This window comes from Salvelinus namaycush, chromosome 9, assembly GCF_016432855.1.
Source record: "Salvelinus namaycush isolate Seneca chromosome 9, SaNama_1.0, whole genome shotgun sequence".
Taxonomy (NCBI): domain Eukaryota; kingdom Metazoa; phylum Chordata; class Actinopteri; order Salmoniformes; family Salmonidae; genus Salvelinus; species Salvelinus namaycush.
The window spans coordinates 8503750-8529897 of NC_052315.1; the positions used below are offsets into that span (position 1 = coordinate 8503750).

A 26148-nucleotide genomic window follows, 5' to 3' on the forward strand; every position below is an offset into this window, starting at 1 on the left:
TGATTATTGTTTTATGGAAATGGACAAGAGGTTTTGCACTTTTATTTTCTATGTTTGATGATGATTTTTTTAAAGAAACATGTTCTTGTCAAGATGAGTTGGAAGAGGACATGCAGAGGCAGTCGTACTCTCCTAACCAGTATCTGAATGCAGAGGGAGTCGTACTCCCCTAACCAGTATCTGAATGCAGAGGCAGTCGTACTCTCCTAACCAGTATCTGAATGCAGAGGGAGTCGTACTCCCCTAACCAGTATCTGAATGCAGAGGGAGTCGTACTCCCCTAACCAGTATCTGAATGCAGAGGGAGTCGTACTCCCCTAACCAGTATCTGAATGCAGAGGGAGTCGTACTCCCCTAACCAGTATCTGAATGCAGAGGGAGTCGTACTCCCCTAACCAGTATCTGAATGCAGAGGGAGTCGTACTCCCCTAACCAGTATCTGAATGCCAGCGTTACCCTAGAGGTCAGGAAGGTGGTTGAGTGTGCTAAACCAAAGAAACCTATCTAAACATATTAACGATTTTTCTAAGGAAGTTTTGAAGTCATCTAAATTGTTCCATATACTATTTGAACTCTTGCAGGCTTTTACATTTTTATTTATTTAATGGCATTAATACATCTGTATGGTACAAATCAATAGTCAAGCCTATCCCCAAATCCTCCAAATAGGACCCTGAAATCCCAACTATAGCTGGATAAGTCTCATTACCACTGTATTCTTGCTTTCTAAATAACAGGCTCTCCCACTATCTAGAACAGTCTGGTCAGCTTGCTGATGAACAGTGGATTTTCAAAAGGCTTTTGATTGGGTGAATAGAAACCATCTTGCTTTTTAGAATGTAAGATTCTATGATGTCATCAGAACTCTTTATCCGGCTCCAGTTGCTTGTGTTTTGGTCAATGACCTCAAGACTGGCTGTTACGGCAGGGTTCCCCAACTGGCGGCCCGGGGGCAGAATTTTGCCTGCGAGTGGTTTTATTTGCCCCCCCCCCCCCCCCCCCCCCCCCCAAAAAAAATTACATTTTCATTGTTGGGCATAAAATGTAATAACACGATGAAATCGGCTCCAAGTGATTTTTGTTTGGGAAATTTCTTCACAAGTATTTCCACGAGTAGTAGAAGACACGTGATCATATACAAATGTAAGCAAGCCAGCAAGGATGGAAATGATTATGCTTTAGTCAGATATTATATATGTTAGGCTTCTTGCGGTCAATTTACAGTCTACAAATGATTTGTTATTATGTTCCCCCCCCCCCCCCCCCCCCCTGACCATCTGCTCCAGAAAACATTGGCCCACGGCTGAATCTAGTTGATGATTCCCTGCCTTCCTGTATAAAGCAAGGAGATGTGCTCTGGCCCACTTTATCTGTACTATATACTGGTGGAGGTCTGGTGATGTAATTATGTGCACGAGCACAAAACACCACATCTGTCTTTTTTGTCATGTCCGTATCTGCCGTGTCAATAATTTTTTACATGGCAGGAGAGTAACAATTCCAGCCAGAATAACCTACAGTTTTTTGGCAAACTCCAAAGTCCTCTGACAATACGAGTCACGTGCGTAACAGGTGCTGCGCTGTTTGAGCAAGAAGTGCTGTGCATATATAGTATTTCATATGAATAACCTAAATTTATCAACTTTCACAGTGAATACTTTTGTTTAGAGGCTTTTTTTTGTGCCAATGAATGGAAGTTGAACATGGCCAAATTAGTCAGTTTAATTCAATGTGCAATCGTCCCTAGGCCTATTTTAATGAAACTCTGGCTGTAAATATAGGCAGTAGATCGCAGAGCATCCCCGATTTTTCCCTCTAAGCTAAACTTTTTGGAAATTGAAAAAGTTCACTTTCTCATCTATAAACACATCTCAAGTGCAGGTGCTCTGTCCAGTAGCTCAAAATATCAGGACAGGGGCCATTTTCATTAGGACAGACAGTTTAAATATTATTGGGACACCTACACATTTGGCAGCCAAGCACGAGTTATCAGTGTTGCTTATTATTGTCTAGACTTGTTGAGATATCTTCACGCCTAGAATAAAATCCTCCAGGCTTCCATTATAAGAAAAAATATATAAATTAAAAAAGGAATTACAGGGGGCAGTTTGGAAAGCCTTTTCCTGTGTGAATGGTTCTCTGGAATAACGGACATGCTGGGGTAATAATTACATAACCAAGTTCTATAGTAATACTAGTCCCGTGGTCAGGCCTTAGATTCACATCAGTGATTCATTGTCCCCTCTTCTTTAGGCAGTGCCGGGGAAAGCATTGACTCCATCAAAGACTACGAAGAGGACTTCTTCCAGAACTCTAGACTACTCAGGTGGGTGTCCTCACTCCCTACCATCTAGACTACTCAGGTGGGTGTCCTGACTCCCTGCCATCTAGACTACTCAGGTGGGTGTCCTGACTCCCTGCCATCTAGACTACTCAGGTGGGTGTCCTGACTCCCTGCCATCTAGACTACTCAGGTGGGTGTCCTACCTCCCTGCCAACTAGACTACTCAGGTGGGTGTCCTGACTCCCTGCCATCTAGACTACTCAGGTGGGTGTCCTACCTCCCTGCCAACTAGACTACTCAGGTGGGTGTCCTGACTCCCTACCATCTAGACTACTCAGGTGGGTGTCCTACCTCCCTGCCAACTAGACTACTCAGGTGGGTGTCCTGACTCCCTGCCATCTAGACTACTCAGGTGGGTGTTCTGACTCCCTGCCATCTAGACTACTCAGGTGGGTGTCCTCACTCCCTGCCATCTAGACTACTCAGGTGGGTGTCCTCACTCCCTACCATCTAGACTACTCAGGTGGGTGTCCTCACTCCCTACCATCTAGACTACTCAGGTGGGTGTCCTCACTCCCTACCATCTAGACTACTCAGGTGGGTGTCCTCACTCCCTACCATCTAGACTACTCAGGTGGGTGTCCTGACTCCCTACCATCTAGACTACTCAGGTGGGTGTCCTGACTCCCTACCATCTAGACTACTCAGGTGGGTGTCCTGACTCCCTGCCAACTAGACTACTCAGGTGGGTGTCCTGACTCCCTGCCAACTAGACTACTCAGGTGGGTGTCCTGACTCCCTGCCAACTAGACTACTCAGGTGGGTGTCCTGACTCCCTACCAAGTAGACTACTCAGGTGGGTGTCCTGACTCCCTGCCATCTAGACTACTCAGGTGGGTGTCCTGACTCCCTGCCATCTAGACTACTCAGGTGGGTGTCCTGACTCCCTGCCATCTAGACTACTCAGGTGGGTGTCCTGACTCCCTACCATCTAGACTACTGAGGTGGGTGTCCTACCTCCCTGCCAACTAGACTACTCAGGTGGGTGTCCTCACTCCCTGCCAACTAGACTACTCAGGTGGGTGTCCTGACTCCCTGCCAACTAGACTACTCAGGTGGGTGTCCTGACTCCCTACCATCTAGACTACTCAGGTGGGTGTCCTGACTCCCTGCCATCTAGACTACTCAGGTGGGTGTCCTGACTCCCTACCATCTAGACTACTCAGGTGGGTGTCCTGACTCCCTACCATCTAGACTACTCAGGTGGGTGTCCTGACTCCCTACCATCTAGACTACTGAGGTGGGTGTCCTACCTCCCTGCCATCTAGACTACTCAGGTGGGTGTCCTGACTCCCTGCCAACTAGACTACTCAGGTGGGTGACCTCACTCCCTGCCATCTAGACTACTCAGGTGGGTGTCCTGACTCCCTACCAACTAGACTACTCAGGTGGGTGTCCTCACTCTCTACGAACTAGACTACTCAGGTGGGTGTCCTGCCTCCCTACCATCTAGACTACTCAGGTGGGTGTCCTGCCTCCCTACCAACTAGACTACTCAGGTGGGTGTCCTCACTCCCTACCAACTAGACTACTCAGGTGGGTGTCCTCACTCCCTACCAACTAGACTACTCAGGTGGGTGTCCTCACTCCCTACCAACCACATTTCCATCTGATTTGGTTTAGAAAATGAAATGCCAGTCAATTCATTCATTTGGTGATAGGCCATGGTTTTCAATGATATAATTTTTCTAATTGAATAGAAATGGAACTGCGCTGGAACACGTTAACCTGACCGGTGTCCTTCTGTCCACCCCAGAGACGGTATGCTGAAGGCCCACCAGGTGACTACTAAGAACCTGAGTCTGGCCGTTTCCGACTGCTTCTGGAAGATGGTCAGGGAGTCAGTGGAGCAGCAGGCCGACGCCTTCAAAGGTAACCAGGCGGCTTAGGGCCCCAAAATAGTCCTCTGATGCGTGATCCCCAAAGGCTTATCGATTTAACCTACGTAGAGACACAAGGGACATCAAGAGTTAACCAACCCTGTGAGCCTGTTGGTGCATCATATTTCTCTACTTTAACAGGGAAGTGTGATATGTTGGAAGCTTGTGCAGCAGAGCGTTGTAAACAAAAAGGGAGAAATTAAGTGATCTACAGGAATTTAGAGGTCCAGTCGACCTTTTGACAAAGGATGCAGTGATCAATATTAAACCTGCCACTTCTGATAAAGCGAGGCCTGCTATGATACACTGCATCCAAGGGTTTTAGAGAAGTGGCTGCTGCATTCTGATAAATGTTGTCACCATAATGAAGAGCTGGCAGGAAGGTTGCCTGTACATCCTGTTTCCTGCTGTTTATGGAGAGGCAGGAACTATTTCTATTTAAGAGGCCTACTTTAAATCTTAACAAGTTCATCCGTATGTTTTTTACAACTTTTGTCAATCCATCCACATTTTTGTCAATCCAAAATACCAGATATTTATAGGCGGGAACCTGCTCAATGAGAGAACCATCCAATGCATAAATATGTAAACCATCTGAAATATTTCTAAGAGATCATACATTTCAATTTTCCCGCATTAAGTACCCATTTTAAATCAACGGCTCTCCTACACAGCAACAAAATCAGGTTGGGGCTCTAACATGGCCTCGTCAGCAGTAGGAGCTCTAACATGGCCTCGTCAGCAGTTGGGGCTCTAACATGGCCTCGTCAGCAGTAGGAGCTCTAACATGGCCTCGTCAGCAGTAGGAGCTCTAACATGGCCTCGTCAGCAGTAGGGGCTCTAACATGGCCTCGTCAGCAGTAGGGGCTCTAACATGGCCTCGTCAGCAGTAGGGGCTCTAACATGGCCTCGTCAGCAGTAGGGGCTCTAACATGGCCTCGTCAGCAGTAGGGGCTCTAACATGGCCTCGTCAGCAGTAGGAGCTCTAACATGGCCTCGTCAGCAGTTGGGGCTCTAACATGGCCTCGTCAGCAGTAGGAGCTCTAACATGGCCTCGTCAGCAGTAGGAGCTCTAACATGGCCTCGTCAGCAGTTGGGGCTCTAACATGGCCTCGTCAGCAGTTGGGGCTCTAACATGGCCTCGTCAGCAGTTGGGGCTCTAACATGGCCTCGTCAGCAGTAGGGGCTCTAACATGGCCTCGTCAGCAGTAGGAGCTCTAACATGGCCTCGTCAGCAGTAGGAGCTCTAACATGGCCTCGTCAGCAGTAGGAGCTCTAACATGGCCTCGTCAGCAGTAGGAGCTCTAACATGGCCTCGTCAGCAGTAGGAGCTCTAACATGGCCTCGTCAGCAGTAGGAGCTCTAACATGGCCTCGTCAGCAGTAGGAGCTCTAACATGGCCTCGTCAGCAGTTGGGGCTCTAACATGGCCTCGTCAGCAGTTGGGGCTCTAACATGGCCTCGTCAGCAGTAGGGGCTCTAACATGGCCTCGTCAGCAGTAGGGGTTCTAACATGGCCTCGTCAGCAGTAGGAGCTCTAACATGGCCTCGTCAGCAGTAGGGGCTCTAACATGGCCCGGTCAGCGGCAGTAAGGGGCTCTAACATGGCCCGGTCAGCGGCAGTAAGGGGCTCTAACATGGCCCGGTCAGCGGCAGTAAGGGGCTCTAACATGGCCCGGTCAGCGGCAGTAAGGGGCTCTAACATGGCCCGGTCAGCGGCAGTAAGGGGCTCTAACATGGCCCGGTCAGCGGCAGTAAGGGGCTCTAACATGGCCCGGTCAGCGGCAGTAAGGGGCTCTAACATGGCCCGGTCAGCGGCAGTAAGGGGCTCTAACATGGCCCGGTCAGCGGCAGTAAGGGGCTCTAACATGGCCCGGTCAGCGGCAGTAAGGGGCTCTAACATGGCCCGGTCAGCGGCAGTAAGGGGCTCTAACATGGCCCGGTCAGCGGCAGTAAGGGGCTCTAACATGGCCCGGTCAGCGGCAGTAAGGGGCTCTAATAAATGTAAAAAAATCTTGACATACTGTAGCTTACTCTAATATATAATCTGCTGTACATATCATTCTTAGTATATTGAGTGGAAATTCACCCAGTGTATATATGTGTAGATAGCGTTTTGATTGCTGTTAGTGCTATTTAGGTTAATTGGATTTGTTCAACATTTCTTGTCATTTAAAAAAAAAAATTGTGTACTTGTTTGACATTTTACTACATTTTTAGGAGCTAGTAACATAAGCATTTCACTGCACCCGTTATAATATCTCCTAAACTGTGTACGCGATCAATAAACTTTGGTTTGATGACCTAGCATGAATGAAAGGCTATCAACCTCCTCTCCTTTCCTTCATGCTAGGTCATCAACCTCCTCTCCTTTCCTTCATGCTAGGTCATCAACCTCCTCTCCTTTCCTTCATGCTAGGTCATCAACCTCCTCTCTTTTCCTTCATGCTAGGTCATCAACCTCCTCTCTTTTCCTTCATGCTAGGTCATCAACCTCCTCTCTTTTCCTTCATGCTAGGTCATCAACCTCCTCTCCTTTCCTTCATGCTAGGTCATCAACCTCCTCTCCTTTCCTTCATGCTAGGTCATCAACCTCCTCTCTTTTCCTTCATGCTAGGTCATCAACCTCCTCTCCTTTCATTCATGCTAGGTCATATCAACCTCCTCTCCTTTCATTCATGCTAGGTCATATCAACCTCCTCTCCTTTCCTTCATGCTAGGTCATATCAACCTCCTCTCCTTTCCTTCATGCTAGGTCATCAACCTCCTCTCCTTTCCTTCATGCTAGGTCATCAACCTCCTCTCCTTTCCTTCATGCTAGGTCATCAACCTCCTTTCCTTTCCTTCATGCTAGGTCATCAACCTCCTTTCCTTCATTCTAGGTCATCAAACCTCCTCTACTTTCCTTCATTCTAGGTCATCAAACCTCCTCTACTTTCCTTCATGCTAGGTCATCAAACCTCCTCTACTTTCCTTCATGCTAGGTCATCAAACCTCCTCTCCTTTCCTTCATGCTAGGTCATCAACCTCCTCTCCTTTCCTTCATGCTAGGTCATCAAACCTCCTCTACTTTCCTTCATGCTAGGTCATCAAACCTCCTCTCCTTTCCTTCATGCTAGGTCATCAAACCTCCTCTCCTTTCCTTCATGCTAGGTCATCAAACCTCCTCTCCTTTCCTTCATGCTAGGTCATCAAACCTCCTCTCCTTTCCTTCATGCTAGGTCATCTAGTCATCTACGTCCTCTTATAGCCATGGTTGACCACCACCACCCACTACTCGCTCCCCTCTTCCCCTTCCTGTTCTCACCCACCCTGCCACACTTCTCCCTGCGCTACTTCCTAGTGGCCATTATCCACGGCACCCGGTGGTCCTCTCTAACAGTAACATCAGGGACTAGATTTATGGCCCTGTGGCTGTGGTGTGTCCCCATGGATCTCCTTCCCATTGTGTGGTGTTTGATCTGCTGCACGTCAAAGCCCCTCACAGGCATCAAGCCTGGTGCCGGACATCCTGGCCCAATAACCCACCCACCCCGACAATTACCATCATCGCCTTTTTTTAGGGAGAGTTGGGGGATGATGGGAAATGTGTGGGGGGGGGGGGGGTGTAGGGAGAGGTGAGGGATGATGGGAAATGTGTGGGAGAGGTGTGTAGGGAGAGGTGAGGGATGATGGGAAATGTGTTGGAGAGGGGGGTGAGGGATGATGGGAAATGTGGGGGAGAGGGGGGTGTGTAGGGTGAGGGATGATGGGAAATGTGGGGTAGAGGGGAGGTTTGTAGGGGGAGGTGAGGGATGATGGGAAATGTGGGGGAGAGGGGGGGTGTGTAGGGAGAGGTGAGGGATGATGGGAAATGTGTGGGAGAGGGGAGGTCTGTAGGGAGAGGTGAAGGATGATGGGAAATGTGGGGGAGTGAGGGGGTGTAGGGTGAGGGATAATGGGAAATGTGGGGGAGAGGGGAGGTGTGTAGGGAGAGGTGAGGAATGTGGGGGAGAGGGGGGGTGTAGGGTGAGGGATGATGGGAAATGTGGGGGAGAGGTGGGTGTGTAGGGAGAGGTGAGGGGGAGGGTGTAGGCTTGGATTGAGTTTTTGATTAGGAGTGTGTTCTCTAGCGAGTGATCTCAGCCAGGGCGCCGTCCCTACTGCCCTGGCGTGCGTGCCAAAATAGGTTTTATTTTTACTTTTGAACTCTCATCAGCATAGCAGGTAGTAGTGAAGCTGTCCCTATACAAACTGCATGTTATCTACTGGTTAATTCATAACACCAAACCGATGAGACATTCGGACAATGAGACCGTCTAACCAGCTAGCTCACCCATGCTACTATCTGGGGCTGCTTGACTCTCAATCCTGGCTTGGATCTTTAGCAATGGAGACAAAAGACATGGTATTGATCCTCACTCACTTTTTATATACCGTATATCCGTTATAATGTCTCTAATTTATACGTCTGTAATTTCATCTGTGGTTTGTTTGTTAAATACAGTACAGAGGAAGTTACAGACTCACTATGAGAGAACCTCCCCCCAAAGGTCTGGTCCACTGACTATCTGTCCTCTCCTTTCTCAGCGTCCCGCTTCAACCTGGAGACAGAGTGGAAGAACAACTACCCCCGTCTGAGAGAGCTGGACAGGGTATGTCAAGTCAACAATATTTTCCTTCACTTGTCTACTGATTCTGAGATTTTTGGAGCGGCCATATTGGAGTGCCAGATTCCGCCCAATAATCACGCGTCTTCTGTTTGTCTTTTCCTCCCAGAATGAACTCTTCGAAAAAGCCAAGAACGAAATCTTGGACGAAGTCATTAGCTTGAGTCAAGTGACACCGAAACACTGGTTAGTGTTTGACCTGATGTTTCCCCTTTAAAGGATGTTTGGTCACCTGCAGCTTATGTACATCATTATTGTTGATTATTATGTATCGATTTTAATAAAAAACATGTTAGAATTTTTACATGGCCAACATCAACAGAGTGTTGAATGCTTCATATTCAAAGGCCGTTAAACTAATTCTGAAATGCCCGTCTGCCAGCTATGTTGTAGAAGCTATGTATGGTGGTGGGTGTGGGTGCGTTTATGAGAAATTAGTCTTTACAGAAGCCCATGGGGATTGAGCTGGGGTTTGTCCCATTGTCACAGAGCCCTGTTCAGATAAAGAGCCTTGCTTTAGTTAACAAGCTGCTGGGCTTTCATGGCTATGCGTCCTAAATGGCCCCCTATACATGGAGTAGGTCACCATTTGGGATGCAGCCATTGGGACTCTACAGTAAAGTGCAGTCTGAATAGTGAGGGGTTTTTTCATTTACCAAAAGGGTAATTTTCATTCCCGTCATAAAACCTGATATGACAGATCTGGCAAAGTCAAAGGACACATCACTACCGCTTTCTGCCCTATTGCTTTCAGCTATTATGCCTGTTCAGATCAGCTGCAAATGTGGAGAGGACATAACCAAAGGAAGACAATTTAGACTTTTTACAAATATTTTTTTTGTCTTTGTGAGTTTATATTTATTTATTGAGATGGAACCGTGAAGACGGGTGAGGTTCTAGATTGCGAGTCAGAAGTGCACTGGGTTGGATTCAAGCCCATGCTGACTCTGGTGTAGGCTGTGTGCATGACTCTGGTGTAGGCTGTGTGCATGACTCTGGTGTAGGCTGTGTGCATGACTCTGGTGTAGGCTGTGTGCATGACTCTGGTGTAGGCTGTGTGCATGACTCTGGTGTAGGCTGTGTGCATGACTCTGGTGTAGGCTGTGTGCATGACTCTGGTGTAGGCTGTGTGCATGACTCTGGTGTAGGCTGTGTGCATGACTCTGGTGTAGGCTGTGTGCATGACTCTGGTGTAGGCTGTGTGCATGACTCTGGTGTAGGCTGTGTGCATGACTCTGGTGTAGGCTGTGTGCATGACTCTGGTGTAGGCTGTGTGCATGACTCTGGTGTAGGCTGTGTGCATGACTCTGGTGTAGGCTGTGTGCATGACTCTGGTGTAGGCTGTGTGCATGACTCTGGTGTAGGCTGTGTGCATGACTTTGGTGTAGGCTGTGTGCATGGCTCTGGTGTAGGCTGTGTGCATGACTCGGGTGTAGGCTGTGTGCATGACTCGGGTGTAGGCTGTGTGCATGACTCGGGTGTAGGCTGTGTGCATGACTCTGGTGTAGGCTGTGTGCATGACTCTGGTGTAGGTTGTGTGCATGACTCTGGTGTAGGTTGTGTGCATGACTCTGGTGTAGGCTGTGTGCATGACTCTGGTGTAGGCTGTGTGCATGACTCTGGTGTAGGCTGTGTGCATGACTCTGGTGTAGGCTGTGTGCATGACTCTGGTGTAGGCTGTGTGCATGACTCTGGTGTAGGCTGTGTGCATGACTCTGGTGTAGGCTGTGTGCATGACTCTGGTGTAGGCTGTGTGCATGACTCTGGTGTAGGCTGTGTGCATGACTCTGGTGTAGGCTGTGTGCATGACTCTGGTGTAGGCTGTGTGCATGACTCTGGTGTAGGCTGTGTGCATGACTCTGGTGTAGGCTGTGTGCATGACTCTGGTGTAGGCTGTGTGCATGACTCGGGTGTAGGCTGTGTGCATGACTCGGGTGTAGGCTGTGTGCATGACTCGGGTGTAGGCTGTGTGCATGACTCGGGTGTAGGCTGTGTGCATGACTCTGGTGTAGGCTGTGTGCATGACTCTGGTGTAGGCTGTGTGCATGACTCTGGTGTAGGCTGTGTGCATGACTCTGGTGTAGGCTGTGTGCATGACTCTGGTGTAGGCCGTGTGCATGACTCGGGTGTAGGCCGTGTGCATGACTCGGGTGTAGGCCGTGTGCATGACTCGGGTGTAGGCCGTGTGCATGACTCGGGTGTAGGCCGTGTGCATGACTCTGGTGTAGGCTGTGTGCATGACTCTGGTGTAGGCTGTGTGCATGACTCTGGTGTAGGCTGTGTGCATGACTCTGGTGTAGGCTGTGTGCACCGGTGTTTGCGGCACTAACCGCTGAACCACACGGGTCACTACTTTAGACTTAACTTACACTCACACAGCGTTGTCTTCCAAACTGCTGTCCAACCAAGAAGCTCTTGTTTTCCTATCTTAACCCTGTAGGGAGGCCATCCTACAGAAGAAGCTGTGGGAGCGGGTGTCCACCCACGTCATCGAGAACATCTACCTGCCTGCAGCCCAGACCATGAACTCTGGTACCTTCAACACCACCGTGGACATCAAGCTCAAACAGTGGACGGACAAGCAGCTGCCTCACAAAGCATTAGAGGTAGATTTCTGCTGCTGCTGCCTCAATAGCTCTTTAAACCTCTTCTTGCTAACGGTGGAGATACATGTCATAAGGAGATGTTGGTGTCAGGTCTAAGTCAAGAGATAATTTAGATAATTGAAGATTGGATTTACTGTGCCAGTCAAATTTTCATGTTCTGGTTGGTCTGACAGGAGTGGTGTATGGGTGTTGTAGTGTTGTCTGTAGCAGGCCATGGTGTCGTGTTGATACCTGGCCCTCTGTCCTCCAGGTTGCCTGGGAGACGCTGCAGGAGGAGTTTGCCCGCTTCATGGCGGAGTACAAAGGGAAGGACCAGGACGACATCTTTGACAAGCTGAAGGAGGCGGTGAAGGACGAGAGTATCAAGAGGCACAAGTGGAACGAGACAGCCATGGACAGCCTGGTACACTTACACACACACACACACACACACACCAGGGTTTCTTCTGGATCAAAAAGTAGCTTAGGTGGTTGGCGTGGCAATGGGTAGAGTGGAATTTAAAGAACATTTTAGAGGCTCCCATCTGTGTAGAGAAACATCTCATTCTAAAATCATGGGCATTAATATGGAGTTGGTCCCCCCCCTTTGCTGCTATAACAGCCTCCACTCTTCTGGGAAGGCTTTCCACTAGATGTTAGAACATTGCTGCGGGGACTTGCTTCCATTCAGCCACGAGCATTAGTGAGGTCGGGCACTGATGTTGAGCGATTAGGCCTGGCTTGCAGTCGGCATTCCACTTCATCCCAAAGGCGTTCATTGTGGTTGAGGTCAGGGCTCTGTGCAGGCCAGTCAAGTTCTTCAACACCGATCTCGACAACCCATTTCTGTATGAACCTCACTTTGTGCACAGGGGCATTGTCATGCTGAAACAGGAAAGGACCTTCCTCAAACTGTTGCCACAAAGTTGGAAGCACAAAATCGTCTAGAAGTTAATTGTATGCTGTAAAATTAAGATTTCCCTTCACTGGAACTAAAGGGCCTAGCCAGAACCATAGAAACAGGCCCAGTACATTATTGGCACTATGCATTGGGGCAAGAAGCATTCTCTTGGCATCCGCCAAAACCAGATTCGTCCGTCGAACTGCCAGATGGTGAAGCGTGATTCATCACTCCAGAGAACATCTTTCCATTGCTGCAGAGTTCAAATGGGCGAGCTTTACACCACTCCAGCTGACGCTTGGCATTGCACATGGTGTTCTTAGGCTTGTGTGCGGCTGCTCGGCCATGGAAACCCATTTCATGAAGCTCCCGACGAACAGTTATTGTGCTGATTTTGCTACCAGAGGCAGTTTGGAACTCGGTAGTGAGTGTTGCTACCAAGGACAGAACATTTTTACGCACTTCAGCACGTTGAGGTCCCGTTCTGTTAGCTTACGGCTGAGCCGTTGTTTCTCCTCGGCGTTTCCACTTCTCAATAACAGCACTTACAGTTGACTGGGGAAGATCTAGCAGGGCAGAACGTTGACCAACTGACTAGTTGGAAAGGTGGCATTCTATGACATTGTCACATTGGAAGTCACTGAGCACTTCAGTAAGGCCATTCTACTGCCAATGTTTGTTCATGGAGAATGCATGACTGTGTGCTTGGTTCTATACACCTGTCAGAAATGGGTGTGGCTGAAATAGCCAAATCAACTCATTTGAAGGGGTGTCCACGTATGTGTATACAGTGCATTCGGGAAGTATTGGTTTTTGCTCTGACATGCACTGTCAACTGTGGGACCTTGTAAAGACAGGTGTGTGCCTTTCCAAATCATGTTCAATCAATTGAATTTACCACAGGTAGACTGCAATCAAGTTGTAGAAATATCTCAAGAATGATCAATTTAAACAGGTTTCATCAGACCAGAGGACAGATTTACACCAGTCTAATGTACATTGTTTGTGTTTTTTGGCCCAAGCAAGCCTCTTCTTCTTATTGGTGTCCTTTAGTAGTGGTTTCTTTGCAGCAATTCAACCATGAAAGCCTGATTCACGCAGTCTCCTCTGAACAGTTGAGATGTGTCTGTTACTTGAACACTGTGAAGCATTTATTTGGGCTGCAGGTAACTCTAATGAACTTATCCTCTGCAGCAGAGGTAACTCTGGCTTTTCCTTTCCTGTGGCGGTCCTCATGAGAGCCAGTTTCATTGTAGTGCTTGATGGTTTTTGTGACTGCACTTGAAGATACTTTCAAAGTTCTTGAAATGTTTTTTATTGACTGACCTTCATGTCTTAAAGTAATGATGGACTGTCGTTTCTCTTTGCTTATTTGAGCTGTTCTTGTCATAATATGGACTTGGTCTTTTACCAAATAGGTCTATCTAATGTATACCACATCTACCTTGTCACAACACAACTGATTGATTGGCTCAAATGCATTAAGAAGGAAAGAAATTCCACTAATTAACTTTTAACAAGGTACACCTGTTAATTGAAATGCATTCCAGGTGACTACCTCATGAAGCTGGTTGAGAGAATGCCAAGAGTGTGCAAAGCTGTCATCAAGGCAAAGGGTGGCTACTTTGAAGAATGTCAAATATAAAATATATTTGGATTTGTTTAACACTTTTTTGGTAACTACATGATTCCATATGTGTTATTTCATAGTTTTGATGTCTTCACTATTATTCTACAATAGTTAAAATAGTAAAAATAAAGACCCTTGAATGAGTAGGTGTGTCTGAACTTTTGACTGGTATCTTATATCTTTTTTTTACACTGTTGGGCGACCGGAAAATATGCCCAAGATTTAAAAAATCCCTGCACACACACGTGCCCGTGTATACACATTCATGTGCATGTACAGACATGCGTACGTTTACAAACACACGCACACACACACACACACTGTCATATTCAACCACATATACAGCAGGCAAACATTGGTATGCATTGATTTCCTGTCTTGCCATGCCTTGTGGGTAATGTAGTTCCTCCTGTCTGTGTGGTGTCAGAGGGTGATCCAGCACAATACTCTGGAGGACCGCTCCATCACAGACAAGCCCCAGTGGGACGCAGCCATCCAGTTCATGGAGGAGACCCTGCAGGCACGCCTCAAAGACAGTGGGTTATACACCCCCACCTTTACCATGACTTCTCCTCTCTTCTGTCACCATGCTTTATTTACTTCACCTGCTTTCTGGGTTATGGTCGGATATGTCAGACATTCAAATGTTTCTCCCCCTCATTTCTTTCCCCCTCCTATCTCTGCTCTGTCTCTCTTACTACCACTATCTCTGTCTTTCTTCCCATCTTCTCTTCTCACTTCCCTTCATCACTCCCTCTCTCTCTCTCTCTAGCTGACTCTGTGATAAATGACATGGCAGGTCCTTACTGGAAACAACGCTGGATGAGCTGGACGAGCCGCTCGCCCGAACAGCACATCTGCAACGAAACCAAAAAGGAGCTGGAGCGCCTGCTAAAACTCCATGAGGACCACACAGCCTACCTGGCCAACGATGAGGTCACCACCGTCCGCAAGAACCTGGAGGGCCGAGGAGTGGATGTAGACCCTGTCCTGGTGAGAAACTGGAGGGCCGAGGGGTGGAGGTGGCCCCTGTCCTGGTGAGAACCTGGAGGGGTGGAGGTGGTCCCTGTCCTGGTGAGAACCTGGAGGGGTGGAGGTGGACCCTGTCCTGGTGAGAACCTGGAGGGGTGGTGGTGGACCCTGTCCTGGTGAGAACCTGGAGGGGTGGAGGTGGACCCTGTCCTGGTGAGAACCTGGAGGGGTGGAGGTGGACCCTGTCCTGGTGAGAACCTGGAGGGGTGGAGGTGGACCCTGTCCTGGTGAGAACCTGGAGGGCCGAGGGGTGGAGGTGGCCCCTGTCCTGGTGAGAACCTGGAGGGGTGGAGGTAGACCCTGTCCTGGTGAGAACCTGGAGGGGTGGAGGTGGTCCCTGTCCTGGTGAGAACCTGGAGGGCCGAGGGGTGGAGGTGGTCCCTGTCCTGGTGAGAACCTGGAGGGCCGAGGGGTGGAGGTGGTCCCTGTCCTGGTGAGAACCTGGAGGGCCGAGGGGTGGAGGTGGCCCCTGTCCTGGTGAGAACCTGGAGGGCCGAGGGGTGGAGGTGGCCCCTGTCCTGGTGAGAACCTGGAGGGCCGAGGGGTGGAGGTGGCCCCTGTCCTGGTGAGAACCTGGAGGGGTGGAGGTGGCCCCTGTCCTGGTGAGAACCTGGAGGGGTGGAGGTGGCCCCTGTCCTGGTGAGAACCTGGAGGGGTGGAGGTGGCCCCTGTCCTGGTGAGAACCTGGAGGGGTGGAGGTGGCCCCTGTCCTGGTGAGAACCTGGAGGGGTGGAGGTGGCCCCTGTCCTGGTGAGAACCTGGAGGGGCGGAGGTGGCCCCTGTCCTGGTGAGAACCTGGAGGGGCGGAGGTGGCCCCTGTCCTGGTGAGAACCTGGAGGGGCGGAGGTGGCCCCTGTCCTGGTGAGAACCTGGAGGGGCGGAGGTGGCCCCTGTCCTGGTGAGAACCTGGAGGGGCGGAGGTGGCCCCTGTCCTGGTGAGAACCTGGAGGGGCGGAGGTGGCCCCTGTCCTGGTGAGAACCTGGAGGGGCGGAGGTGGCCCCTGTCCCGGTGAGAACCTGGAGGGCCGAGGGGCGGAGGTGGCCCCTGTCCCGGTGAGAACCTGGAGGGCCGAGGGGCGGAGGTGGCCCCTGTCCCGGTAAGAACCTGGAGGGCCGAGGAGTGGATGTAGACCCTGTCCCGGTGAGAACCTGGAGGGCCGAGGGGTGGAGGTGTACCCTGTCCCGGTGAGAACCTGGAGGGGTGGAGGTAGACCCTGTCCTGGTAAGAACCTGGAGGGCCGAGGAGTGGATGTGTACCCTGTCCTGGTGAGAACCTGGAGGGGTGGAGGTAGACCCTGTCCTGGTAAGAACCTGGATGGTCGAGGGGCGGAGGTGGACCCTGTCCTGGTGAGAACCTGGAGGGTCGAGGGGTGGAGGTGGACCCTGTCCTGGTGAGAACCTGGAGGGTCGAGGGGTGGAGGTGGACCCTGTCCTGGTGAGAACCTGGAGGGCCGAGGGGTGGAGGTGGACCCTGTCCTGGTGAGAACCTGGAGGGTCGAGGGGTGGAGGTGGACCCTGTCCTGGTGAGAGCCTGGAGGGTCGAGGGGTGGAGGTGGACCCTGTCCTGGTGAGTACCTGGAGGGTCGAGGGGCGGAGGTGGACCCTGTCCTGGTGAGTACCTGGAGGGGCGGAGGTGGACCCTGTCCTGGTGAGAACCTGGAGGGTCGAGGGGCGGAGGTGGACCCTGTCCTGGTGAGAACCTGGAGGGTCGAGGGGCGGAGGTGGACCCTGTCCTGGTGAGAACCTGGAGGGTCGAGGGGCGGAGGTGGACCCTGTCCTGGTGAGAACCTGGAGGGTCGAGGGGCGGAGGTGGACCCTGTCCTGGTGAGAACCTGGAGGGTCGAGGGGCGGAGGTGGACCCTGTCCTGGTGAGAACCTGGAGGGTCGAGGGGCGGAGGTGGACCCTGTCCTGGTGAGAACCTGGAGGGTCGAGGGGCGGAGGTGGACCCTGTCCTGGTGAGAACCTGGAGGGTCGAGGGGCGGAGGTGGACCCTGTCCTGGTGAGAACCTGGAGGGTCGAGTAGGCGGAGGTGGACCCTGTCCTGGTGAGAACCTGGTGAGGGGTGGAGGTTGACCCTGTCCTGTCCTCCTCACTTCTATTTGACAAGGGCTGTTCTCTCGTCTCCTCACTTGTATTTGACAAGGGCTGTTCTCTCGTCTCCTCACTTGTATTTGACAAGGGCTGTTCTCTCGTCTCCTCACTTCTATTTGACAAGGGCTGTTCTCTCGTCTCCTCACTTCTATTTGACAAGGGCTGTTCTCTCGTCTCCTGACTTCTATTTGACAAGGGCTGTTCTCTTGTTTCCTCACTTCTATTTGACAAGGGCTGTTCTCGTCTCCTCACTTCTATTTGACAAGGGCTGTTCTCTCGTCCCCGAACTCTGCTGCTGCCTCGTTGTTCTCAACACCAATATTCTGGTTAACTTCGCTATTATGCACTTAGCAGCATGGTTGAGGAAAAGTCGCCAATTCAGCAGCACACTGATGTTTCAGAACAGCGACCGCTATCCAACACGGGAGAAAGAGCATTTGTTATAAAATAATACAAATGTTATTAGTGTTCTTACGTAATATAACCTCATACAATTTCAGTAGCACATGTCTTAGAGTGATGGACTGTGCCATCCTCACGGCCTCCACAATGGTTGAGTCCACTCAGACTAGTACCAATCAGACAAGTATCTTGTACACCATTTTTTGGGGGGTCTACTGCTTTACTAAAGAAATCTTGGTCGACCAATCAATAGACCAGTCGACTAAATGGGGTCAGGGGCCCTACAGTCAAGACACCTATTTTATAGCAAAAAACATGCTGTAATATAACACAATGAAATAGAACAGAATATTTTTCCAAATAAGAAAAGTTGCCAGTGCGAAGTGATGCCCTTCTGGGAGAGTTATTCTCTGTGACCGTTTGAAACAGGGCTTAGTTTGGCTCTTTTGAAAGACCAATTTTTTTTCAGGGTTACAAACCAAAATCTGTCGTCTTTTTGCTAAATCAAATCACATTTATTTATATAGCCCTTCGTACAACAGCTGATATCTCAAAGTGCTGTACAGAAACCCAGCCTAAAACCCCAAACAGCAAGCAATGCTGGTGTAGAAGCTGCATTGTCCTACAGACATTGGATTGATTTTATTTTGCGTGTTCTTTGTAACTTTCTAAATGTATTAACAGTGCTGCATGGTGATGAATTACGGCCACTACATCTATTTGATGAGTAGGCCTAGGCTTAATGACTCTGATGAAAATACGCGCTTTGTCTTCATCAAACTGTTTTTGCCCCGCAAATGAAAGTCGTCTTCAAGACACATTCCACCAATTACTTTTACAGTATTTGAAAACAATGTGATCTCTAGTTAAATATGGATTTTTGACGTCTGTTTGAGTACTCATACCTATTCTTACTTCAGACAGTAATGTAATCAGAGAGGGACACAAGCAGGTGTGGGAAAGGTGGACGCAGGTTTTGAACCCGGTTTCCGTTGGGGTTGTATATGTGACGTGCCAGGAAGAGTTACCTCTCGACCACAGCTCTGCACGTCTTTTGCCTATAAATTACCCCTCTCACTCCGGTTCCCTCTTTTACTTCCTGTATTTCTAGATCAAGGACACGTGGCACCAGCTGTACCGACGTCACTTCCTGCAGAAGGCGCTGCATCACTGTAACCTGTGTAGACGAGGCTTCTACTACTACCAGAGACAATTTGTTGACTCTGAGGTAAGGGACCTAGGCTCTTTGGTAAGCTGCCAGAGTTAGCTGATTTCAGAGGGATGTAGGTTTGGACGTAGGTTTTCAGAGGGACGTAGGTTTTCAGAGGGACGTAGGTTTTCAGAGGGACGTAGGTTTGGACGTAGGTTTTCAGAGGGACGTAGGTTTGGACGTAGGTTTTCAGAGGGACGTAGGTTTTCAGAGGGACGTAGGTTTGGATGTAGGTTTTCAGAGGGACGTAGGTTTTCAGAGGGACGTAGGTTTGGACGTAGGTTTTCAGAGGGACGTAGGTTTGGACGTAGATTTTCAGAGGGACGTAGGTTTTCAGAGGGTCGTAGGTTTGGACGTAGGTTTTCAGAGGGACGTAGGTTTGGATGTAGATTTTCAGAGGGACGTAGGTTTTCAGAGGGACGTAGGTTTGGACGTAGATTTTCAGAGGGACGTAGGTTTTCAGAGGGACGTAGGTTTGGATGTAGATTTTCAGAGGGACGTAGGTTTGGACGTAGGTTTTCAGAGGGACGTAGGTTTGGACGTAGATTTTCAGAGGGACGTAGGTTTTCAGAGGGACGTAGGTTTTCAGAGGGACGTAGGTTTTCAGAGGGACGTAGGTTTGGACGTAGGTTTTCAGAGGGACGTAGGTTTGGACGTAGGTTTTCAGAGGGACGTAGGTTTGGACGTAGATTTTCAGAGGGACGTAGGTTTTCAGAGGGACGTAGGTTTGGATGTAGATTTTCAGAGGGACGTAGGTTTTCAGAGGGACGTAGGTTTGGACGTAGATTTTCAGAGGGACGTAGGTTTGCAAAATTCCAGTAACTTTCCCAACGTGTTCTGTATTTCCAGAAATCCCGGTTGGAAGATTCCTGGAAAGATTTTTGGAATATCTTGGAAATATGGGAAAGATATTGGAATTTTGTAACCCTTTATGGACTGTAGTAAGTTGTCCATCTACAGTACTTCCTGTTGTCTCTGACTGTTGCATGTAACTTAATAATATAATACATGCCCTGTCTCAGTGCTTGACTATCATGTTTCTCTCTCACCACAGCTGGAGTGCAATGATGTAGTCCTGTTCTGGAGGATTCAGAGGATGCTGCTCATCACAGCCAACACACTCAGACAGCAGCTCATCAACACAGAGGGTAGGCTGGGACTTGGGTATAGATCTGGGGCTGTGTTACAGGGCTGTATAGGCCCCTGTCTGGAGGCCTGTCTTGTCTGTCTGGAGGCCTGTCTTGTCTGTCTGGAGGCCTGTCTTGTCTGTCTGGAGGCCTGTCTTGTCTGTCTGGAGGCCTGTCTTGTCTGTCTGGAGGCCTGTCTTGTCTGTCTGGAGGCCTGTCTTGTCTGTCTGGAGGCCTGTCTTGTCTGTCTGGAGGCCTGTCTTGTCTGTCTGGAGGCCTGTCTTGTCTGTCTGGAGGCCTGTCTTGTCTGTCTGGAGGCCTGTCTTGTCTGTCTGGAGGCCTGTCTTGTCTGGAGGGAGGCCTGTCTTGTCTGGAGGGAGGCCTGTCTTGTCTGGAGGGAGGCCTGTCTTGTCTGGAGGGAGGCCTGTCTTGTCTGGAGGGAGGCCTGTCTTGTCTGGAGGGAGGCCTGTCTTGTCTGTCTGGAGGGAGGCCTGTCTTGTCTGTCTGGAGGCCGGCCTGTCTTGTCTGTCTGGAGGCCGGCCGGCCTGTCTTGTCTGTCTGGAGGCCGGCCGGCCTGTCTTGTCTGTCTGGAGGCCGGCCGGCCTGTCTTGTCTGTCTGGAGGCCGGCCGGCCTGTCTTGTCTGTCTGGAGGCCGGCCTGTCTTGTCTTGTCTGTCTGGAGGCCGGCCTGTCTTGCCTTGTCTGTCTGGAGGCCGGCCTGTCTTGCCTGTCTGTCTTGTCTGGAGGGAGGCCTGTGTTCCCTTTATCTTTGATGTCTGATGTTTTGTCTCTGTGTGGGTGTGTCCGTGTGTGTGTGTGTGTGTGTGTGTGTGTGGGGGGTTGTGTGTTTGCATTTGCACACTCAGTACGGCGCCTGGAAAAGAACGTGAAGGAGGTGCTAGAGGACTTTGGTGAGGACAACGAGAGGAAGGTCCACCTCATCACCGGACGCAGAGTACAGCTGGCAGAAGACCTTAGTGAGTCACCTAAACACACACACTGGGTACACACACTGGGTGCACACACACACACACTGGGTACACACACTGGGTACACACACTGGGTACACACACTGGGTGCACACACACACACACACTGGGTGCACACACACACACACACACACACACACTGGGTGTATACACACAGACTACATTATACCAATTTGGGTTTAACCAGAATGGTATCGTTAGTCACATTTGGGTTTAACCAGAATGGTATCGTTAGTCACATTTGGGTTTAACCAGAATGGTATCGTTAGTCACATTTGGGTTTAACCAGAATGGTATCGTTAGTCACATTTGGGTTTAACCAGAATGGTATCGTTAGTCACATTTGGGTTTAACCAGAATGGTATCGATACAGTCACATTTGTGCTGGTCCCTCCTGCTTATGCCTTACTTAAGTAATAAGTTCAGAGGGGGTGTGATATATGGCCAATATACCACGGCAAAGGGCTGTTCTTTGGGACAACGCAACGCGGAGTGCCTGGACACAGCCCTTAGCCGTGGTATATTGGCCATATACCACAAACCCCTGAGGTGCCTTATTGCTATTATAAACTGGTTACCAACGTAATTAGAGCAGTAAAAATAAATGTTTTATCGTACCTGGCTTTCAGCCAATCAGCATTCAGGGTTTGAACCGCCCAGTTTATAATAGTGAATAGATTACTACCTATATTATGGAAAATAATAAATAATTTATATTATAGTGATAATATGAGGAGCAACAGAGACTTTTTATGCAGATAAATGAATGTGATTGTATCGGCTGTGAGTTTTCTTTGATTTGATGGCACTGTAAATTGTGTTTAGTGCAATATACCTGACACCACTAGATGGCAGTGGTGTTTTTTTTATCTTTGTGTTTATTATGGATCCCATTTAGCTGCATGCCAAGGCAGCAACTAGTCTTCCTGGGGTCCAGCTAAAGGCAGTTCCACATTACAAGACATTCACAACAGATTTCACAACATATGAAGTGTGTTCCCTCGGGTCCCTACTTTACTACCACATATCTATAACACAAAATCCACGTGTACGTGTGTCTTTAGTGTGTATGTTATCGTGTGTTTGTATACATGTGTCTGTGCCTATGTTTGTGTTGCTTCACAGTCCCCACTGTTTCATAATGTGTATTTTTTATCTTTTTTTTTTTTTTAAATCTAATTTTACTGCCTGCATGAGTAACTTGATGTGGACTACAATATCATGTAGTTTGTGGCTGTTCTAGGTTGTATGGCTCCCTGGGTGAGCCCCCCCCCCCCCCCCCCCCATCCTGCACTAACTGTCACTTTTATTCAGACATTTGGAACAACACCTGTAAATAATCATGACATTTAAAACTATATAAATATAAAAACATATACAAAAATAGGATTCATTAATATCAAAAATAATTTTACAAAGACAAATTAGAAACAAATTGTAGTGTATATAAATACAAATAAAAGAGACTTTAATTATTACACTATTACCCTATTGCTAACAAAAAACAGAAATAAGACTAAATTGCACAAATCCTATATGACACAAATACACAAATAGAATAACACACTTATAAAGAAGAGAACCTGATTATTACATTATTGAACTTCAAACAAGAAACACACAAACTAAATTACACATCTAATTGCATTAGTACTGTACAAAGTTAGAGGTGCACTATTTGATAGAGTCCCCCGCTCCCCCTACCTCGGGCTTCCAGTGGGGAGACCTGAGGTCAACCTACCCCCGCCCCCCTCCCCATCTCGTACTTCTGTTAGGGAGACCTTCCCAGGCAGTCGCCTGCCTAGCTCACAAACTACAATCAGGGCGCCCCCTCCGACAAGGTTAACTGACCCACAGTCCCACACGGTGACATAATATCATTGACGAGACGTGCAAATGAGCGATAGAAAACCGATCGCGTAAATGTCACCATTCCAAATATTGTATATTATTTATTTATTTATTTTGTGCAGTTGCCCAGTGCCACCCCCGGCAAGATGCTGCCCATGTAGGCCATACCTAAATCCGCCACTGCATGTAGTCATGGTTACCATGAAGAAGAGGTGAAGTCGTCACTCATTGGACAGGGTCGAGTGGATCTCTCTCCTGTTTCTGTTACTGCTACAGATTGACAGCTGCTCAGAAGGAGGGTGTCTCCTTTTTCATTTTTATTTATTTCAACTTTATTTAACTAGGCAAGTCAGTTAAGAACAAATTCTTATTTACAGTGACTGCCTAAGAAAAGGCAAAAGGCCTCCTGCTGGGACGCGGTGACCTCTTAGACACTGTGACCACTATTTACCTATAGCCTATACATGTGCCTTCTATTGGGAAAGACATTCTCTCCTTCAAGAAACACACGTTCTTTCTCTTGATCCTCGTTCTCTTCTCTCTCCTCTCTTTTCGCTCTTTCCACGCTTTCTCTCTCTCTCGCTCTTTCCACGCTGTCTCTCTCTCTCGCTCTTTCCAAGCTGTCTCTCTCTCTCGCTCTTTCCACGCTGTCTCTCTCTCTCGCTCTTTCCATGCTGTCTCTCTCTCGCTCTTTCCACGCTGTCTCTCTGTCTCTCTCTCTCGCTCTTTCCACGCTGTCTCTCTCTCGCTCTTTCCACGCTGTCTCTCTCTCGCTCTTTCCACGCTGTCTCTCTCTCTCGCTCTTTCCACGCTGTCTCTCTCTCTCGCTCTTTCCACGCTGTCTCTCTCTCTCGCTCTTTCCACGCTGTCTCTCTCTCTCGCTCTTTCCACGCTGTCTCTCTCTCTCGCTCTTTCCACGCTGTCTCTCTCTCTCGCTCTTTCCACGCTGTCTCTCTCTCTCGCTCTTTCCACGCTGTCTCTCTCTCTCGCTCTTTCCACGCTGTCTCTCTCTCGCTCTTTCCACGCTGTCTCTCTCTCGCTCTTTCCACGCTGTCTCTCTCTCGCTCTTTCCACGCTGTCTCTCTCTCGCTCTTTCCACGCTGTCTCTCTCTCGCTCTTTCCACGCGGTCTCTCTCTCGCTCTTTCCACGCGGTCTCTCTCTCGCTCTTTCCACGCGGTCTCTCTCTCGCTCTTTCCACGCGGTCTCTCTCTCGCTCTTTCCACGTTGTCTCTCTCTCGCTCTTTCCACGCTGTCTCTCTCTCGCTCTTTCCACGCTGTCTCTCTCTCGCTCTTTCCACGCTGTCTCTCTCTCGCTCTTTCCACGCTGTCTCTCTCTCGCTCTTTCCACGCTGTCTCTCTCTCGCTCTTTCCACGCTGTCTCTCTCTCGCTCTTTCCACGCGGTCTCTCTCTCGCTCTTTCCACGCGGTCTCTCTCTCGCTCTTTCCGCGCGGTCTCTCTCTCGCTCTTTCCGCGCTGTCTCTCTCTCGCTCTTTCCGCGCGGTCTCTCTCTCGCTCTTTCCGCGCGGTCTCTCTCTCGCTCTTTCCACGCGGTCTCTCTCTCGCTCTTTCCACGCGGTCTCTCTCTCGCTCTTTCCACGCGGTCTCTCTCTCGCTCTTTCCACGCGGTCTCTCTCTCGCTCTTTCCACGCGGTCTCTCTCTCGCTCTTTCCACGCTGTCTCTCTCGCTCTTTCCACGCTGTCTCTCTCGCTCTTTCCACGCTGTCTCTCTCGCTCTTTCCACGCTGTCTCTCTCGCTCTCTCTCGCTCTTTCCACGCTGTCTCTCTCTCTCTCGCTCTTTCCGCGGTCTCTCTCTCGCTCTTTCCACGCTGTCTCTCTCTCTCTCTCTCTCTCTCTCGCTCTTTCCACGCTGTCTCTCTCTCGCTCTTTCCACGCTGTCTCTCTCTCTCTCGCTCTTTCCACGCTGTCTCTCTCTCGCTCTTTCCACGCTGTCTCTCTCTCGCTCTTTCCACACGGTCTCTCTCTCGCTCTTTCCACGCGGTCTCTCTCTCGCTCTTTCCGCGGTCTCTCTCTCGCTCTTTCCACGCTGTCTCTCTCGCTCTTTCCACGCTGTCTCTCTCGCTCTTTCCACGCTGTCTCTCTCGCTCTTTCCACGCTGTCTCTCTCTCTCTCTCGTTCTTTCCGCGGTCTCTCTCTCGCTCTTTCCACGCGGTCTCTCTCTCGCTCTTTCCACGCGGTCTCGCTCTTTCCACGCGGTCTCTCTCTCGCTCTTTCCGCGGTCTCTCTCTCGCTCTTTCCACGCTGTCTCTCTCGCTCTTTCCACGCTGTCTCTCTCGCTCTTTCCACGCTGTCTCTCTCTCTCTCTCGCTCTTTCCGTGGTCTCTCTCTCTCTCTCTCTTTCCACGCTCTCTCTCTCTCTCTCTCTCTCTCTCTCTCTCGCTCTTTCCACGCTGTCTCTCTCGCTCTTTCCACGCTGTCTCTCTCTCTCTCTCTCTCTCGCTCTTTCCGCGGTCTCTCTCGCTCTCTCTCTCTTTCCACGCGGTCTCTCTCGCTCTCTCTCTCTTTCCACGCGCTCTCTCTCGCTCTCTCTCTCTTTCCACGCGCTCTCTCTCGCTCTCTCTCTCTTTCCACGCTGTCTCTCTCTCTCTCTCTTTCCACGCGCTCTCTCTCGCTCTCTCTCTCTTTCCACGCTGTCTCTCTCTCTCTCTCTTTCCACGCTGTCTCTCTCTCTCTTTCCACGCTGTCTCTCTCTCTCTTTCCACGCTGTCTCTCTCTCTCTTTCCACGCTGTCTCTCTCTCTCTTTCCACGCTGTCTCTCTCGCTCTTTCCACGCTGTCTCTCTCGCTCTTTCCACGCTGTCTCTCTCGCTCTTTCCACGCTGTCTCTCTCTCTCTTTCCACGCTGTCTCTCTCTCTCTCTCTCTCTTTCCACGCTGTCTCTCTCTCTCTTTCCACTCTGTCTCTCTCTCTCTTTCCACGCTGTCGCTCTCTCTCCTCTTCCACGCTGTCTCTCTCGCTCGTTCCACGCTGTCTCTCCTCGCTCTATGTTCCACGCTGTCTCTCTCCGCTCTTTCCACGCTGTCTCTCTCGCTCTTTCCACGCTGTCTCTCTCTCTCTTTCCACGCTGTCTCTCTCTCTCTCTCTCTCTTTCCACGCTGTCTCTCTCTCTCTTTCCACGCTGTCTCTCTCTCTCTTTCCACGCTGTCGCTCTCTCTCTCTCTCTTTCCACGCTGTCTCTCTCTCGCTCTTTCCACGCTGTCTCTCTCTCGCTCTTTCCACGCTGTCTCTCTCTCGCTCTTTCCACGCTGTCTCTCTCTCTCTCGCTCTTTCCACGCTCTCTCTCTTTCCACGCTGTCTCTCTCTCTCGCTCTTCACAGCTGTCTCTCTCGCTCTTTCCACGCTGTTCTCTCTCGCTCTTTCCACGCTGTCCTCTCTCTCGTCTCTCTCGTTCGTTCCCTGCCTCTCTCTTTCCACGCTGTTCGCTCTCTCTTTACACGC

General features: G+C 49.8%; 1 protein-coding gene across 1 annotated transcript in view; it reads left to right on the top strand.

Moving 5' to 3' along the window:
• The window catches only part of LOC120053640 (dynamin-like 120 kDa protein, mitochondrial), an 84528-nt gene that overhangs the window by 21037 nt on the left and 37343 nt on the right, over window positions 1–26148 (top strand). Inside the window, exons 16-26 of the mRNA XM_039000796.1 lie at window positions 2254–2326; window positions 4101–4216; window positions 8793–8857; window positions 8982–9058; window positions 11313–11478; window positions 11729–11881; window positions 14416–14524; window positions 14761–14981; window positions 18626–18742; window positions 19779–19872; window positions 20717–20827. Coding sequence (XP_038856724.1) covers window positions 2254–2326; window positions 4101–4216; window positions 8793–8857; window positions 8982–9058; window positions 11313–11478; window positions 11729–11881; window positions 14416–14524; window positions 14761–14981; window positions 18626–18742; window positions 19779–19872; window positions 20717–20827 — 1302 coding nt within the window. The remainder of the gene's footprint in view (window positions 1–2253; window positions 2327–4100; window positions 4217–8792; window positions 8858–8981; window positions 9059–11312; window positions 11479–11728; window positions 11882–14415; window positions 14525–14760; window positions 14982–18625; window positions 18743–19778; window positions 19873–20716; window positions 20828–26148) is intronic.